The sequence below is a fragment of the Lutzomyia longipalpis genome, chromosome 4 (genome assembly GCF_024334085.1).
Source record: "Lutzomyia longipalpis isolate SR_M1_2022 chromosome 4, ASM2433408v1".
In the NCBI taxonomy this organism is placed as follows: Eukaryota; Metazoa; Arthropoda; class Insecta; order Diptera; family Psychodidae; genus Lutzomyia; species Lutzomyia longipalpis.
The window spans coordinates 11,466,189-11,483,708 of NC_074710.1; the positions used below are offsets into that span (position 1 = coordinate 11,466,189).

Genomic DNA, 17,520 nt, shown 5'->3' on the forward strand with positions numbered 1-17,520 from the left:
ATTTTTTTAGGTGAAATAACTATTATAAAATAGGAAACTACTTATTTTTTTTTCTTTTAAAGAATTTGTAGTAAAGTTTTAAACAAGTTATCATTATATTTTTAAATATCATTAACATAACAATAAAACGCATTAACAGATGTTTGACAGGAAGTCATCTGTCATTTGTGACGTAACTAAACAACTGTCAAAAACCATCTGTCAAATCTTTAAAACGTTCAATTTTTTCTTCAAAATGTATCCCTATGATTATGATTTACCCCCAATTACCCAATTTATCCAATAATCTCATAAGCTTATTAACATAATGAATTTTGGTAACATTTAATAAATCAAAATGAGAGCCAGATATGAAGAGAATGTCACGCGGAAGAATCAGAAACAGCTACAGGCGCTAACCACATCATGATTTTTTTCATAATGGGAAAATTTATGCTTAGGCATGAAAATTGAGTAAAATGCAAATTATTTTCCATCATATAGCAACTCCCATGAACCTCCAACCACCGTTTGCGCACCCTCATCAAATGTATGCCATGATAAATTGCAGAATTTGTAAACAAATATTTGTTCAAGACTTCTCTTAAGGTGATAAAGTGAATTTGTGATAATTAATGTATGGTAAGTACACATGATTTTCGCACCCACATGGAATTGCTCTATTTCCCTCCATATGTATTTGCAAGGAAATCTACCCAATCACTTCCACGCTGAATTTCTTCATTCCACGCAAAATGTTACATATGCAAAAGTTTTCCCCCCCTCCCACCAAAAAGGGAAATCGCGTGAAAATCTCTGTGTGAGAAAATTCGGAAAAGGGGCTTCGAGAGACACTTTTCCCTCACTCCTCTATAAGTAGCATTTTCGACCAACAAAATACAACAAATTTGGATCTCAAAGTAGAATTTATGGTAGAGCTTTTCACACAGAAACACTTCGTTCTCTCAAATATTTATATCACCTCTGCAAATGTACATAAATACACAATTCCACCATAGAAGAGACCTTTACATCACCCTCTATCTTATACCTTTCCCCTCATGTTATTCCCATATAGTACTTTTTCACCTCCGCCCACTTCCTTGCCCCTTAGACTCACCCTATGATGCTGTCTTGTTAAATAAATTTGACACTCTGTTCTACGAGAGCTTTTCATGCACCTAACCACCCACTCATCTCTCCTCCCCCCCCCCCCCCTCTAGTTCCATATGTAGCAAGTCGCACATATATTGGATGAAAGACAACAACACACAACAAGAAAGACATTTTCGCAATTTTTCCTTGACATTCGCGACAAGGGAGGAAGAAGTTCACGGTAAAGTGAGAATGTTGCGTGTAATGAGAGTGGATGGTTTAAGAGAAGAATGTATTGTGTGGTAGAGTCCTTCAGCACAATAAAAATTCCAAAGATTATGAGTGACAAATTTCCGAGAAAATATATTATAACATCCCCACATAAATGACCTTTGTGAAAGCAACAAAGAAGGCTTTCATTTTGACCTGGACACAGCCTTAATTTTTTTACGATCTCACGGTCTGACAGCATTAATTAAGGAAAATTATTGGGTAGACCACGTATATGGTATAACAACTTATTTATTAGAATACAAAATAAATTGGTTGGAAATTTCTTGTAGTAGAACTTTTTATAACAGTTTTTATAATAGTCTGTATAAGTGTTTGTAGAACTGTTTGCATAATTTTTTTGCAAAATTGTCTGTATTACTGTTGTTTGTATAACTAATTTTAGAAAAAAAATCAAACTGTTTGTAAAAGTGTTTGTAATATTGTCTTTATAACAGTTTGTAGAACTCTTCATAACTGATTTTTGAACAATTTTAATACAAAAACTAATTGAAATAAGTTGTGAAACGGTCTAACTGCTTCTAGGACTATCCGTATAATAGTTTATAAAAAAAAGCTTAAGTACTTGTCATATAAATTTGCTTGTAGAAGTGTCTGTATAACATCTTGTAGAACAATCTATGGAACTTCTGGATGAACTATCTAACTAATTTGCTTAATTAAGTTGGTGAATTTGTTTGTATAACTGCTTGTAGAATAGCCTTTATAATTGTTTGGATAATTGTTTTGTATAACTATTTGTAGAACAGTCTTTATAATTGTTTGGATAATTGTTTTGTATAACTATTTGTAGAACAGTCTTTGCTTCTAAATTTAAATGCTTGTAGTACAGTCTGTATTACTGTTTGGCATAAAGTTCTTTAAAATTGTCTGAAAAATTCCATAAAAAAATGCCTCAAATTGTAAAATTACCTGCTTAACTGTTGTAAAAGTAATAATTATAAAACAAAAATAATAATTTGACTCCCCATAAAAAAAATACAAAGATTTGCAATGAAAATTCCTCAAGGAAAAATGATAATCAAGAATGGAATAATCACCATTCTAATCGATAACATCACCATAATAAATTTAAATACAATTTGTGAACAATTCCTTGGGAATGTGGTTTAAAATCAATTTCAAACACTATATATGCATGTAGTTTCGAAAATCACTAAAATTAATTGAATTTTATGGTTAATTTGCATACATTGAAATTAAATTGTGATAAATGCGTCCAAATGGAACAACTCTCCAACTATTTTATACTCTCTATAGCCAGAGCTTGTGTGTTCTTTCTCATAAAGTTTGTGAATTCCAATGTTTAATGGGGGAAAATGACTTCTTGTGTGAAAATATTTGGGAGAAAAGCAACGAGGAATGAAAGTAAAATCAATAAAATCTTACCTTTGCGTAATCAATCTTGAGTGTGCAGCATCCCGAATAGATGTCAGCTCCATTGAGATTATCACGGGCTCTTGTGGCGGATTCAATACTGTCAAATGTATTATTCCAGGCCAAAATTTTCCCATTGCAACAGTGCCAGGAATTTAGTTAAGGATCAAATGGTAATATCAAAAGAACATTTTTTTGCAATTATCCCAACACTTTGTGCAAGATTTAGCAAATTTGTGTCAAATTTAGTGGAAAATTGAGGAAATTTCAGCATAATATCCTCACATAATTATCGATTATATGGCTTCAACAGCTTCAACATATAATATAGCTATACAAACAAGGGGTATTGACTGAAATTAAGTGCTACATACTTTTTTTCTCTCTTCTCTCCTAATATCCATATCAATTACACAAATGGTGGCAATTTTCTTTGCATCTTCTCTACGTCATTAAGTGAGAGTTTAATGTGTGGAAGTAAATAAATCTTCATGGGATGTACATCTTGCGTGTGCGGCGTATGGAAAAAGTGAAATTGAACATGAGATTGAGAGTTGATTTTTCTGTATTATTTCATCCAATATCAAATTCATCACACCACAGTATATAGCAAAGTGTGGCAAGTGGATGGAAAATATAGTGAGAAAAAAAATTATTTACACTGTCAATGGAAATTTCTCCGAAAGTTGCTAATTTCGTTTTGAAATGACTTCAAATAAAATTTTTTTTTTAGGAAATCAAACGTTTATCTTAATGAAAAAGTACTTAAATATTTCCCTCTTAGAGCGTTTTTATGATTTTGGAAAAAGAAAATATATTTCTGAATGTTTTTTTTAAAATACTTTGTAATTGAAAAATTGATTAGAAGGCAATAAATTGTACAAAATGAGAAGAATGTTAAATTGTATTCAGATTATAATAAAATGCAAAGAGAAGTTATAAAAATGTTCGTAGAAAAATTGCAAAGAAAATGCGAAAAATGTATAAAAAATCCCCAAAAAAAACAAAGAAGAAAGAAAGTGTACAACACTGAAAAAATGCAGAGTACGATGAAAATACATTGAAAAGTACTTAAAGCGCAAGAAGAGGCCTTAAATTTAGATTCCCGTCTTCAGTAATTTCCTGCGAAATTTCAATTAACTGTGTAAAATTGAAAATGCTACATTGAAATTGCTACATACATATGAAGTGTACTACATATACATTATGTATGTGCAATGTGTGCTTTATTTTTGGAATGAATGGATGCGAGGGAGAGACTTTAGATGGGAGCAATAAAACGCAATGTGCACGTCCAATAATTTCAATAATAAAACAATTAATTTATACCTCCACGTTCGAGATGAAGGAACACGTATAGTGAAAATGATTAAACTCTTTTGGTCGTCAAAAGAGGTAGTTATATGAATTTGATATACCCAAATAAATACACCCAGCTATACTCGTTGATTTGGCAGTATAAAGGGAAAGAGGTGGAGAGTTTCTTTTTATGAAAAGTAGGACAAACTTCCAATAACATTAACTTTTAAGATGAAAGCCCAAAAGTTTTTTTTTGGTGTGCTTTCCAAGCACCCAGAAAGCTCACTCGCATATAAATTGAATTAATGGAGTAATTAAATCAAAATATTTACACACAGACATTTTAGAACAAATACCCTTCTCCCCCCGTTGCTACAGCACACAAAATCATTCATTTGCCCCATTCACCCACTTTGAGACGTGAGTATATGCAAACCCACCCAGAATTATCCGTCCCACTTAGGCGCCCACTCCCCTCCCCTCACAGAAGGTACCACTTTTGGCGTCTCCATCGTTTCACCATTGAAAACATTCTATATTGATGCAAAAAAAAAAGATTTTACAAAATAAACGACGAAACACGGAGTTGCTCATCAAAATGAAATCAGAATCTCATAATCCCTTATCAACGGATTTATTTATTGCTTCTCACCTTATCCATATTTCAAAGCATTATGGAGTTTTCTTACATTTATATTTTCCGTCAAATTGACGCCATGTAAAAATATGGAAAGCTCGGAAAACGCGAAAAGGAAACTTTTTTTTAAATTTTATATTTAAAAAGTTTAAAAATTAAATTTTCAGAATTTTCCTGAAATCGTTTCGACTTAATGATAGTATGTAATTTTTCCAAACAGGTAAATTAACAGTTCATAAGTTTAAGGATAAATAACTAATTTTATATTTTTTTACACCTGAAATTAATGTTTCGTAATTACCCGGCTGGCTAATACAGAGTAAAACTTACTTAAAAAGAAAAAATAAATGTTTTTTTTTTTTGCAAGACGTGAAAAAACGAAAAAGGATATACCGAAAAACATACTAAAAGCACAAAAATCAATAAAATCATTTTTAAATTTGTAAGAAAAAAACCCCAAACCTAGTTCCCGACAAACATTTTATTTGGCTTAAAAGACTAAAAGTCCTAAAAAGGTGTTATAATGGTGTAACACAGAACTTTTTGTCTTATAAAGGGATTAAATAGGCTATATATTCTACTAGAATTTTGCTCTTATAAGCCATGATTGTAGTTCTCTATAGGACTTCGATAGTCATTTGTTCTCAGGAAAATAATTCCAATAGTCTCTTAAAAAGCCTATAGCCCATCCATATAGGATCAATCATCTACAAGAAAATATGTTTCATAATGGGGTATTATAAGTTAAAAATACTCAAAAGAAAGCTTATAGCACTCAATAAGAATTTTATAGAACTGCTTATAAGATTATTATGAAACCTCTTTCTCCCTTAATGAAAAATTATTATTAAAGTTTAATTTTTATTGCTAAATATAAGTTAATTTATTGAGATCTAAAATGCGCAACAATTCTTTACGTTTGATTTTTCAAAGAAAAAAAAAAAAAGAAAGTATTTTTTCTCGTACTTAATTAGCATTGACATATCGCCTCTACCATGCAAAAGTATGGTAGCTCAGAAAGGCAATATTTCACATGAAAAAGTAAATTTATCACGTACGTACAATACTTTCTCAAGGGAGATGCGAAATTTTGTTAGAGCATTTTTGAGGAGCTAACTAGATCGTTATAAGAATTCAATTCTCAGAAGGTTCTTAAGAGCTCTCATAATGTTCTACGAGTATAAAAGTGTACCAAATATCCCGTATACTTCGGTAGAAATAAATTCTGAGGAGTTTTGTTAAATACGAAATTCACACATTTGCCTGGCAAGATATGTGTGTATTCTTAACTCTTTCAGATATGTTCCCGGGATGCAGAGGAAGTTATCCAAGACATATGTTCATCAATTATACATATAAATTAATCATATAATATAATCACAAAAGAATTTAATATATAAATACGAAATATCAAAAAAAAAATTCTAATAATATAAAATTGAAAAAATAATAATTAAAATTATTTTTTTTTAATTTTACAAATTTTTTCGTAAGTTCTATAATGTTCTTATAAGCAGTGCTATAAGTTTCTCATAGTATATTATAAGACGCACTAATAAGCAATCAAAATTTCTTATAATATTTTTCATAGACAGTTATAACACTGTTATAGGATAATCCTAGAGAACTCTTGTAGGCCCTTATTAGTGCGCCAGATTGGCTCATAATGGTCTGAGAGACATATATGAGCTATCTACAAGCGTTCTCTAGGATATTCATGGTTTTATAAATTTTACTTGAAGTATTCAATGAGAATACTATAGAACTTATTTTGTTCGTTGGGTTGTTCGGAAATTGAAAAACAGGATATTTCATTAAACGTAAAAAAGAAAGTATTTCCATGCGTATTAATTAAAATATAATTGAAAAGATATTAAAGAAAAAACTTTTTCAAGTTATAAAGAAACTCCTGAAAACGTAATAAAAATATAAGTAGGGGAGACCGGGGTAAAAATAGTCAATTTGCATAAATCCTTATCTGCAGGATTCCCCAAAGGCCAGAAAATTTTCTCGATAAGTCATTTTCATAGGAAATTTCCTGGCCTACAACTTTGTCTCAGACCATTTTTCTCTATCTCCACGGGAAATATGAGTTTTCGAGCTTTTCCTAAACACTTCCGCTTCTGACTTTTTTTAAACGCGGCGGGTAAATATAGTCACCAGTTGGCTAAATAAAGTCGGTCGAATTTTCCGGCATTTCCAATGATTTTCCACCTGAGAGATTGATAGTAGTTGATAGCTAATCTTCTCACCTTTTGATTCGCGACAAGGAATTTCACTTTTATACGCACTAAAACAGAGAATTTTGCGATTTTCTCAAACACGCCATTTTGCAACAAATGAATAGAAAATATGCCAAAAATTTCGATCTCCCATATGATTTACATGGGATGACTAGATCTACCCCAAGGGGTATGTTTTGATTCAAAAAATTGTAGAGAAAAATCATTAAAAGTTATTGAAGAATACACCTTGGCAATGTTTTCTGCACTAACCCAGGTAGTGGGAAAAATTATCAGATTGGAAAATTGCTGAAGGAAAACTTCGGAAAACGCGTTTTTCTCAATACGCAAAAGTTTGGGAAATGGGCCAAAAATCTATTTTCATTTTTAACTCCTAAAGTACTGATCGCATAACCTCCAAATTACTGTCAAAAATTATAGGTTGGTAGGGCTTTGCACCCTAATTTTTTCCGATTTTTCCGATTAATAACTTCGGAGAAATTGGCATTTGAAAATTCGAAAATGACTATCAACGCAGAGTTTTACCCCGGTCTCCCCTATAGTTTTCGACCAGCTGGGTAAACTTTGGCTTATTTATTACACGTTGCGTATAAATTAATTTCAGCGTAATATTAGTTTCTAACTCTAATTGTGTTTCTTTCAGGCACAGCTTCTTATCTAGTTAAACTGATCGAAATTAAAAGTTATTGAGCTTATCATCAATTTAGTTTAAAAGCTTATTTAATCACTTAAATATTTTTATGAGTTTTCTAAAAAATAAAAGGACATAATGCGTAAAAGTAAATTAATTCCAAATCATGAATCAAATATGTAGTAAACTAATAAAAATAAGCCCTGTCTTTTATGAATAAAAAAATGTTTAAATTATGAATATGACAATAAAGTAAATCCACCATAAGCCGTATCAGTCTCATACAAAATATGTATGTAGCACGCATCAATGTGTTATCAAACCGTGAATGCGGTGAAAAAAAAAGAACCCATCGATAAAAGCTATTGGCGTGAACACACACACTGTAGGCTCAACATTTAATACCTGGCAAATCTTTCGATTATTTAGCACAAAATCCAATAAAATACCCCGTATTGTGTGCTATCGATGAAATTATATCTGCTGCCATACAATTAATCACGTTCCATAAAATCTCACTCTATTCCTATCATATTTGTGGGACATTTCTTATCTCCACGCAACACCCCGTACGGAGACATCCAATGCTATTTTATTCTTTTTTATTTTCTTCAATTCTCACCGTGTAATTCTTGAAGCAAAATGTTGGTGTTTGTTCTTCCTTTTTTTTTGGCTACGAAAAATTGAAAAGCTTCGCGCTTAATAAAAAAAAAACCCAGTGCGCTTTTCCATCACAATTGGTGTCTAATCAAGTAATTCCTCGTGTCATGTAAAATCATCCAATGAAAATTAAGTTATAACGAACGTGCCAACTAATAAATCAATAAAGACACGGCGGGGAGACACACAAAAAAGCCCCCGATGCCGGGAGACATCAATTGATAGAGCTATGAGGAAATTTATGACTCTTTCGTACTTTTTTTTAACCACAGTGAAAGTCAAAAAAAAACACAGCATAAGTGAAACAGATTGTGGTGGAAAAACAGGTAATATTTGAGAATCCATCAGGCACGTACGTATCTATCAATAAATATTAAGAAGCTGCGAAAACTAAATTTCTAAACGGAAGCCATAAGAAAAGGAATATTTTTTGTAGAACAAATAGCATAAACTAACATTTCGCGATGAAGTAAAAGCTGAAATTTTTAATGATTATTGAGTTTGAGGGTGATTTTCTTCCGTTTCCGCTTCCACCCACATCCGGATGTGTCACTTAAATACCCCACGTGAAGTTATTTCCGTTGTCGTGACGGGGAAAATATACATATCACCGTCCTCCCCAAGTGGCTTTGTGGTCTCCTCCCCGCCAGGGTGGTAGTGGAAATATTTGTTCAACCTAACCATATTTTCCATTGAATAATTTACATTAAAAATACATAATGTTTTCATGCTCATAGTTATTATCTACTTTAGTCTCTATTTGAATATTAATTATAATTATGCATAAGATAAATATTTCTACATGAAAAACAAACGCAAAATTCAGATTTTCTGTAACTTAGATTTTTCTGGGGATTTAACCAAAAAAAAAAAGCAAAGTCTGACTTCAAAATCGTCTAGAAAAGTCAATTTTCATTCAAAATTCTTTAAATTTTTGCATAAAAAAAAGTTCTAAAACTCTTCCTTAAATACAATTAATTCAAATGTATGAAAATAATGTTTTATGCCCTTAAATCAACATTGAAATTTAATTAATTTTGTAATTTCCCAGTAGGGGCACCACTTATATTATTTTCCCTCTAGCGGAAAAAAATATAGGTAATAATTTGCTCTTTTAGCTGTTATTATTTCGTTTACTATTATTTTATTTCATTCTCTTAATGAGACAGGTTAATTTTCAGGTATTCTGAGAAGAATTATTGGGTTTGATAGGTTTAGAAAATAATTAGTTGTTGACGTCGTAGCGAAGACACGTATCGCTATCAAGGCTAAATTAATTAAATATTTAGGAAATCAAAAAAATCCTTTTTTTTTTGCCAAAATGGTTCAAAATAAAAACTTTATACTACACTCATCTATGCTCACAAATTATCTTAAATATTGAGCTAATTTCAATGTAAAATTCCCTTAATTTTGGCAATAATTTTAACTAAAAATTAGAAGGTGATAGTTCTATTTTTTCCCGCTAGATGAATCAGTGATGCACCCTCTAGTCCAACACTTAATTTATGAGAATGAGCATTGAAAATAAATCTTCTCTTAGCCACATGACTTTAAATCTTCTACTCACAAGGCTGTGTATATCCATAAATTTTCATTACTACTAACTAAATTATTTACACACAAGCCCCGCAAACAAATAAAATTGCAAACCATGTTACAAAAACTCTTAAAGATAAATTTCATTGAAGGAAAAATAAATTTTCATTCATTCCCGCCCCTCATTTGTAAGATATATCCCCTCGCAAAAAATATATAAATTCAATACCACAAAATTTCTTTCTAAAAGACTCACTTTTACAATAATGCACACACACCGACACAAATGCCACAGAGTCAATTTTTGATAACAATTTTTCAATTTACACCCCCACCTAGCGCATCAATGAGATCGCTTCAATCTAAATGTGACTCCGCGTGTACTTTCCTCACCCCCATTCGGGGTTATTGAATTTTATCTCACCCACCGAAGTCCCGGAAAGTAAAATGTGATAAGTGAGTGAGCCCAGAAGGCACGAGATGGAGCTTCTCAAAGAAATAATCTCAAAAGTGATTTATATAAGGATACATCATCTCATAATGCGCGCGAAAAGTATGATAGTGAGAGTATTATATGTTGTGTGGGAGGATAATGCAAGAAATATTGTCGTGATATTAATAAAAACCCCGCAAAGTATATTTTGCCTTATGAGCCTTATGCAGGGGGGGGTTGGTTGGTAAATAACTTGAGGCTTTTGATGGAAGTTTAATATAAGAAAAAGTATTTGACGTACCTATTTGATTTGTAAGATGTACTCGGAATACTCAAAGTATTTGCTAAGATTTAGAGGGTGTTAAATTACTTGTTCGCGAAATTTCCGTATTTTATGCGATAAAATTACACATTATGGAGCAAGCACGTTTGCATCCGTACACCTGCTTTCTAAATCCGATCTGTCATTATTGCCGCCAAATCATTTTTTTCCCCATATTCTCTTTTTTCACCACTCGAATTCACCACTTCGAGTGCGCGCCAAATTCAAATATTATTTTTACGTCCGGCCCTGTGAGAAAATTAAAAAGAAGAAGAAGAAATATTATTTTATTTCATACGTTTTCCGAACACTACTTAATTTGTTTATTAAATTTTCAACATTCATGAATATTTTCGAATATTAGTAATAATTTATATTCATAGCTTTTTCAATATCTGCTACATATTTTGGATTGAAAACAACAGGAAAAAAAAGAAAATGTATAAAAATTGATCCGTATCATTATGAGACAGCCCAATAAGTTTTTATTCCCATAAAGATTTTCTGAAAAATCTTGAAAAAAATATTCAAAATATTTTATCTCATATACCTTGTTAATTATTAACCCCCTTGGAAGCCATATAATCTCAATATTTGCAAGAAATTTCCCCTCAAACCTGTAATGGAAATAAAGCATGTTATGTCTTTTAAAAGGATATTCAACCATCGCTTGGACGCCATTCTTCTTAAATATCACAATGCGCTGCACTTGGCCGTATGGATGTGAAATTGTGTGAAGAACTTCCTGGAAAGACAGAAGAAGAAAAAAAAGCAATTAGACGAAATATCAACTGCAAAGCTACAACCACGACTTGGTAGAAGATAGAGAAAAACTCAATAAATCCACCCTCAGGGTACCTACTTTAATCCTACCTTCCCAATCACCGCAAAGAGAAGAGAGAGAGAGAGAGAGGTAAAAAGCGAAAAACCGCAGCTAAATGAACCCCATTCATTTTTTAGTTTGAAAAGAAATTAAATGGTTTGCTATTGAGACATCGAGACATTTTTTTTTTATATTTTGCCACCCACCCTTAAGCTAAAAATTAATCAAAGCACATAGTTTGTGTTTTTTCCCTCCATCACAGATTACATTTGATTGCTCAAGCATGACATTAGCAAAAACTCCCATTGTTGTTGATGGTTTCATTTCCTTCCATTTATGTACAATTTTTGACTACCAAACTACATGACAGAGGAGGGAGGTGTATTTTCCACCCTCCCAACCAACCCCCTATTCCGACACATTGTCGCTAATTTGTCATATTTAAAAAAAAAACACCTTTTCGACATGCAAAGTTCAAATTAGAGCCAGATGCTCAAGCTTTTCATGGTGTTTTAATTAACAAGCTATCGAGGAGCACCACGTTAATTCTCTCTTGCCTCACCCACAATATCTCTTCCTCTTTACAATTCATTTTATATTCAATATGAAAGACAACCGTTCCCCTTCATCATGATCTAAAAATATACTCTTTAATGCCCTAAAAGTAGCACTGAAAAAAAAACTTATGTACCAAATATCAGTATCAAGGGCTCATTAGGAATTTCCAAATGTTTTCTCAAGCTGCGATATTGAGATTTTGTTTGTAAATAAAATATCACAAAAATAGATTGGAAATACATCGTTAAAGATTTACATCGTACAATTTATTATTTTATACCTAGAAGGATATCATGAAGGGTCCTCACTTTAGATTGTAAGAAAGTGAATACACAAAAAGCTTAAACAGCAAAGCATACGCAGCGAGACGTAAAAAGGCGACATAAAGTACATAATATAAACTACTTGCTAGTTTTTGCTTCAAAAATAACCTAAAACCTATATTTTTGTTTTTGATTCATAATTTAAGGTTAAAGCGATAAATAGATATTTTTAGGCTGATGTAAATGTGATAACAAACCGTCAAAAGAGATATCTTAGTCTAGAATCAAAGACTCAATTTATTAAATAAATAACCCAGACGAATGAAACAATTTAACGAATGAAAGCATCTTTTTCTGAAAAAGAAAACTAAACATAATGGTGACGTCATTGAATGCATTTTTGGGCAATATTTTGCACAGCTTTCTCTATGAGATCCCATGTGGAAAATGAAAAGATTATTTGGTAGGGGAGACCGGGGTAAAAAAAAGTCAATTTGCATAAATCCTTATCTGCAGGATTCCCCAAAGGCAATAGAATTTCCTCGATAAGTAATTTTTTAGAAAATTTCCTGGCCTACAACTTTGTCTCAGACCATTTTTCTCTATCTCCACGTGGAGTTTTCGAGCTTTTCCTGAACCCTTCCGCTTCTGACTTTTTAGCTGTGATTCTTTCTTCAAAGAAGCACAGCTTCTGTGTACACTCTAAAATGCAAAGTCGTCAGATCGGGCTCAAACTTGGGATGAGCACGAATTAGGGTCCCTACATTCCAAAAAACGTATGCGCCAAAATTTTTCCGTTTGTCCGTCCGGCCGGCCGTCCGGAACCTTTCGCTTAATTACAAGAGAACGGTAATAGATAGAGACTTCCGGTCAACGGCAAAGTGTATATATCGAGTGGAAGACATCCGATTATGAAGTCAAATCCGACTCCCCACCCTCCCGTCCGCCATTTTGAATAACCTCAAAATTTTGTTTTCGCTATATCTCAGCCCCTATTATAGCTAAAAATCTGAAATTTTGATATGTTGTAGGAGCCATCAAGACCATTCCAACAATGCTTCATTTTCAAAAATCGGTCAAGCCGTTTAGTCAATATGGCCGCCACAATTTTTCATCGAAAATCGACCATAACTCGAAAACGGCTTGACCGATTTTGATCAACCCAGGGTCAAATGAAAGATATTAATGAGCCCTACAAGTGCTCGGAACATCGCAAGTTCAAAAAATGTCCGCAAGTGGCGCTAAAATCGAAAACAAAATTTTCGATGAGTTTTCGATGAATATCTCGAGCACCGCTTTATAGAATTGCTTCATATTTTGATATGTTATAGTTGGCTATAATATCTACCACCATGCCAAAAATGAAGAAAATCTATGTAGCCGTTCCAGAGATATCGCGTTTTAAATTTAATATGTCATATCTTGAGTTGCATAAGAGAAACGCTCCGCAAGGCGGGGCGTTTTATATATACACTTATAAAAGTAAAGTCAAATATATATAAATGCATAGATATATACATTATATATACATATAAAAATGCAAAGATAAAAATTAAATATAACATGGATGGAACAGTATAAAGCGAAAGAACGGTAAGTAAAACTTACGGGCTGTGATTCTTTCTTTGTCAGTGAAATGTGAAGTAGGCTGAAAATTGAGGATGGGCAAATTTTGAGGAGAGATTTACTCGTGAGCCGAATCACAGCCAACGCCCGTCACGATTAAGGCTTTCTTTAAAATTTCTGCGCGTTGGCTGTGATTCGGCTCACGAGTAAATCTCTCCTCAAAATTTGCCCATCCTCAATTTTCAGCCTACTTCACATTTCACTGACAAAGAAAGAATCACAGCCCGTAAGTTTTACTTACCGTTCTTTCGTTTTAAACGCGGCGGGTAAATATAGTCACCAGTTGGCTAAATAAAGTCGGTCGAATTTTCCGACATTTCCAATGATTTTCCAACTGAGAGATTGATAGTAGTTGATAGCTAAACTTCTCACCTTTTGATCCGCAACAAGAAATTTCACTTTTATATGCACTAAAACAGAGAATTTTGCGATTTTCTCAAACACGCCATTTTGCAACAAATGGATAGAAAATATGTCGAAAATTTCGAACTCCCATATGATTTACACGAGTTGACCCGATCTACCCCAAGGGGTATGTTTTGATTCAAATAATTGTACAGAAAAATCATTAAAAGTTAGTGAAAAATACACCTTGGCAACGTTTTCTGCACTAATCCAGCTAGTGGGAAAAATTATCAGATTGGAAAATTGCTGTAGGAAAAGTTCGGAAAACGCGTTTTTCCCAATACGCAAAATTTTGGGAAATGGGCCAAAAAAAATTTTTTTAACTCCCAAACTACTGATCACATAACCTCCAAATTACTGTCAAAAATTGTAGGTGTATAGGGCTTTCCATCCTAATTTTTTCCGATTTATAACTTGAGAGAAATTGGCATTTGAAAATTCCAAAATGACTTTTTTTACCCCGGTCTCCCCTAATTGGTTATTATAATTTTCTTCTAAACAAAAATACTCGTATATCCTGATTGATTCCATAAATAATGGTTCTCATGCAAAATCGGATAAACCCCTTCTCTTTGTGGAAATCGCTTTTAAATCATGAAGCATTCCTGCTAATGCTTTGTCGATGATTTTTGACAATGTAGCTTATGCTTTATACATCAAAGAGACAAAAAACACAATTGTGACGTCAATGCTTGCATTTTTAGGCATTTTTTTTTTTCAAGATAAATCGCTGAATTGTGGAATTGAGAAATCTTCTTGAAAATCTCTTTTTCTTTTCAATTTTTTTTACATAATCATTGTCCTCATTGAAATTGCTTGAATTTTTCTAGCTCATTTGAGCCCAAATCCTGATTCTCTAATTTGAAACACATTATCCAAACTGATCAGATTTCAAACAAAAACCCTAGATGGATCGGATATTGCGCTTGAATTTACTCAAATATGCACAGATAAAGCGAATAGGAGCCTGAATGACCCGCATACAATTTCAAACTGACAATTAAACAACAAAATGATACGATAGATTATTCTGTGAAGGATCTATGGGCAAATTATGTATCACCCAAAACTTGTCAATTGAAATTTAATTGAAGTGAAAACAACCCAACTGGACTGCAAAAAGGCTCACAATGCGGTGGATTTTTTTTGTGCGTTGGGTGGCTTTTGAAAATGGATTGTCACATTCACCCACTAATTCGCATCATTTTCGCATTGTTAGTCAGCCCCCGGGAGAAATGCGTGTGAATGGTGTAAAAGCCGTGGTGTAAAACGATAAAAATGGGCCGTGGGGGTGGGTGCAGTGGTATATTTGTCATTTTTTTTTCAGCTTATACCCACTTTCGTCACACGAGGGTGGTTTTTTACTCTGTTCTGTTATTTTTTGTCGTTGGTACCTTTGCGTGGGGATTACATACCGACAAGTTAGCAAGATTTAAACATCTTCGCCTCCATGCTATTGCCTATAAATTATCCTCTTAAAATGATTCCCGCGGGAAAGTCACGCATTTTTTTTTTCATCGTAGTGTATGTGGGGAGAATTTTCAATTTTTGCTTTTTTTGCGCCCCCACAAAATACATCACCCCACCCTTGTTTTGCTTTTTTTATGTAAATATATTTACATTTATTAGCACATATCGATGCATGTTGAGGGCAATGCTGAAAAAAAAAAATGAAATTTTGCTCTTTGCGCGATATTTTTGATTGATTTATCCATGACGCCATGAGAAGACTTTTACCACCAAACAAATTTTCCATGTGGTGTTCGTTCCAATTTCCCTCTCAGCGCGCTCGTGGAAAATTCATTTTGTACATCATAGGGAACGCACGGGCAATAGAAAGGAAATTTCACAGAGAGAAGCTGACGAGGCTATAAATAAAAAGTATTAAGTCATGAATTTTGTGAACTTTGGTGAAATCACCAAATCCGCATTTGAGATAGTGTGGAGAACATTCCTGACAGTCGTGCTTATGTGGCAGCAGTAGATCAATTATAGTTTTGTTCGCATTTTCCAACAAAACACTGTCACTTCCGATATTTTCAACATTTTTCTTCCATCTCGTAAGAATGACGCCAGACACATTTTTTTGCTCCATTTTTTTTTCCTACACTCTCGTACTGAACTCAAGTGTAATAACTCCCCCAAAACATTCACGCGCGCCTTTAATTCCTTCTTCAGCTTCCTCATCGTTTCCGTGCCAAAACATTTTTCCTTCTCGGCAATCTCTCATTTTCCTCCGCACAAGTCAATTTAGCGCATCTGGAATTATTTGTGCGATAAATCACATACAATGAAAATGAGAAGAATTTTCACAAAATTCCTCCGCATACAATGAGGAAAATTTGTGTGAAATAATACTTTTCAAATATTTATATACGGAAAATCATTTCGATGAATGAAAAATGAAAATTAACCCACCCTTAGGTGCAAAAAAAAAAAGATAAAGAAAGAAACCCCCCTATTCGTATTTTGCACGCATAAATCCACGTTGCTAATAAATTACGTGTCCGCTTAAATTTAATCACATCACAGGAGTAAATAAATTTAGAATTGTAATTAAATAATTCACTTGCAGAGCCACTCAGTGAACAAGAACCCCGGCGTCTACAGTGAAGATACAACATTCTAAATGCTAATTAAGATGAATTTTAAACATTTTTTCTCACACCGCATAAATCATTTTGTAATGCCACTTTGATTTGTTAAACAGGAAGGGTTAATTGCAGTGTGACAAATCTACCGGAAAAGTGGTATATGTGGGTGGAAAAACCACTTTACCATAACCTGTGGAAAATTTAGTAATTTACTTAATTGAATAAAAGTGACTTTGATTAAGTATTTTAATTTAGTTAAATATATTTTTCATAACAACGAATATTTATTGACTCTTACTGATAGAGGGTGAAATTTTCAATACGGTTCGGCTTGTTAGTTTTTTAAGTTCCTACGGTTTGAAGGTTAGGTCAGAGTGAATTCGAACTAAAAACATTTTTTTTATGATTTTACCAATTTTAATGTCCTTTTGGTCGTCTTCGCACATCGAAATTCCTAAAAGATATCCAAAATGCATTCATTTCGGTTTCATATCGAACTAATATTAAAACATGTGACGTCTAATCTTGAAAATCTTAGGCGAAACTTAAGAAAAAAGTCTCCTTTAGGAAAACTTAGCCGATAATAAAAAACTTAAGACTAAATTTAAAAACTTAGACCTAGCTTAAAAACCTAACCTAAAATGGTTTAAGAAAACTCAAGCCTAGGATAAAACTTAGGCCTGTCATAAAAAACTTATGCTTAGTTAAGAAAAAAACCTTAGAGCTAGCTTAAAAATCTAAAACC

The 17,520-nt window shown here is 32.9% G+C and overlaps 1 protein-coding gene across 5 annotated transcripts in view; it reads right to left on the reverse strand.

The window, feature by feature from the left end:
- LOC129796308 (heterogeneous nuclear ribonucleoprotein L) overlaps positions 1 to 17,520 on the reverse strand; it is a 155,803-nt gene that overhangs the window by 80,571 nt on the left and 57,712 nt on the right. For 4 of the 5 annotated variants that reach the window (XM_055838124.1, XM_055838122.1, XM_055838123.1 and 1 more), the window contains exons 3-4: positions 11,164 to 11,251; positions 2,755 to 2,849 (exon numbers count right to left, since the gene is read on the reverse strand). In XM_055838124.1, the coding sequence (XP_055694099.1) occupies positions 2,755 to 2,849; positions 11,164 to 11,251 (183 nt within the window). Of the gene's footprint in view, positions 1 to 2,754; positions 2,850 to 11,163; positions 11,252 to 17,520 lie in introns of those variants that run through there. The other variant, XM_055838126.1, reaches the window with a different exon arrangement.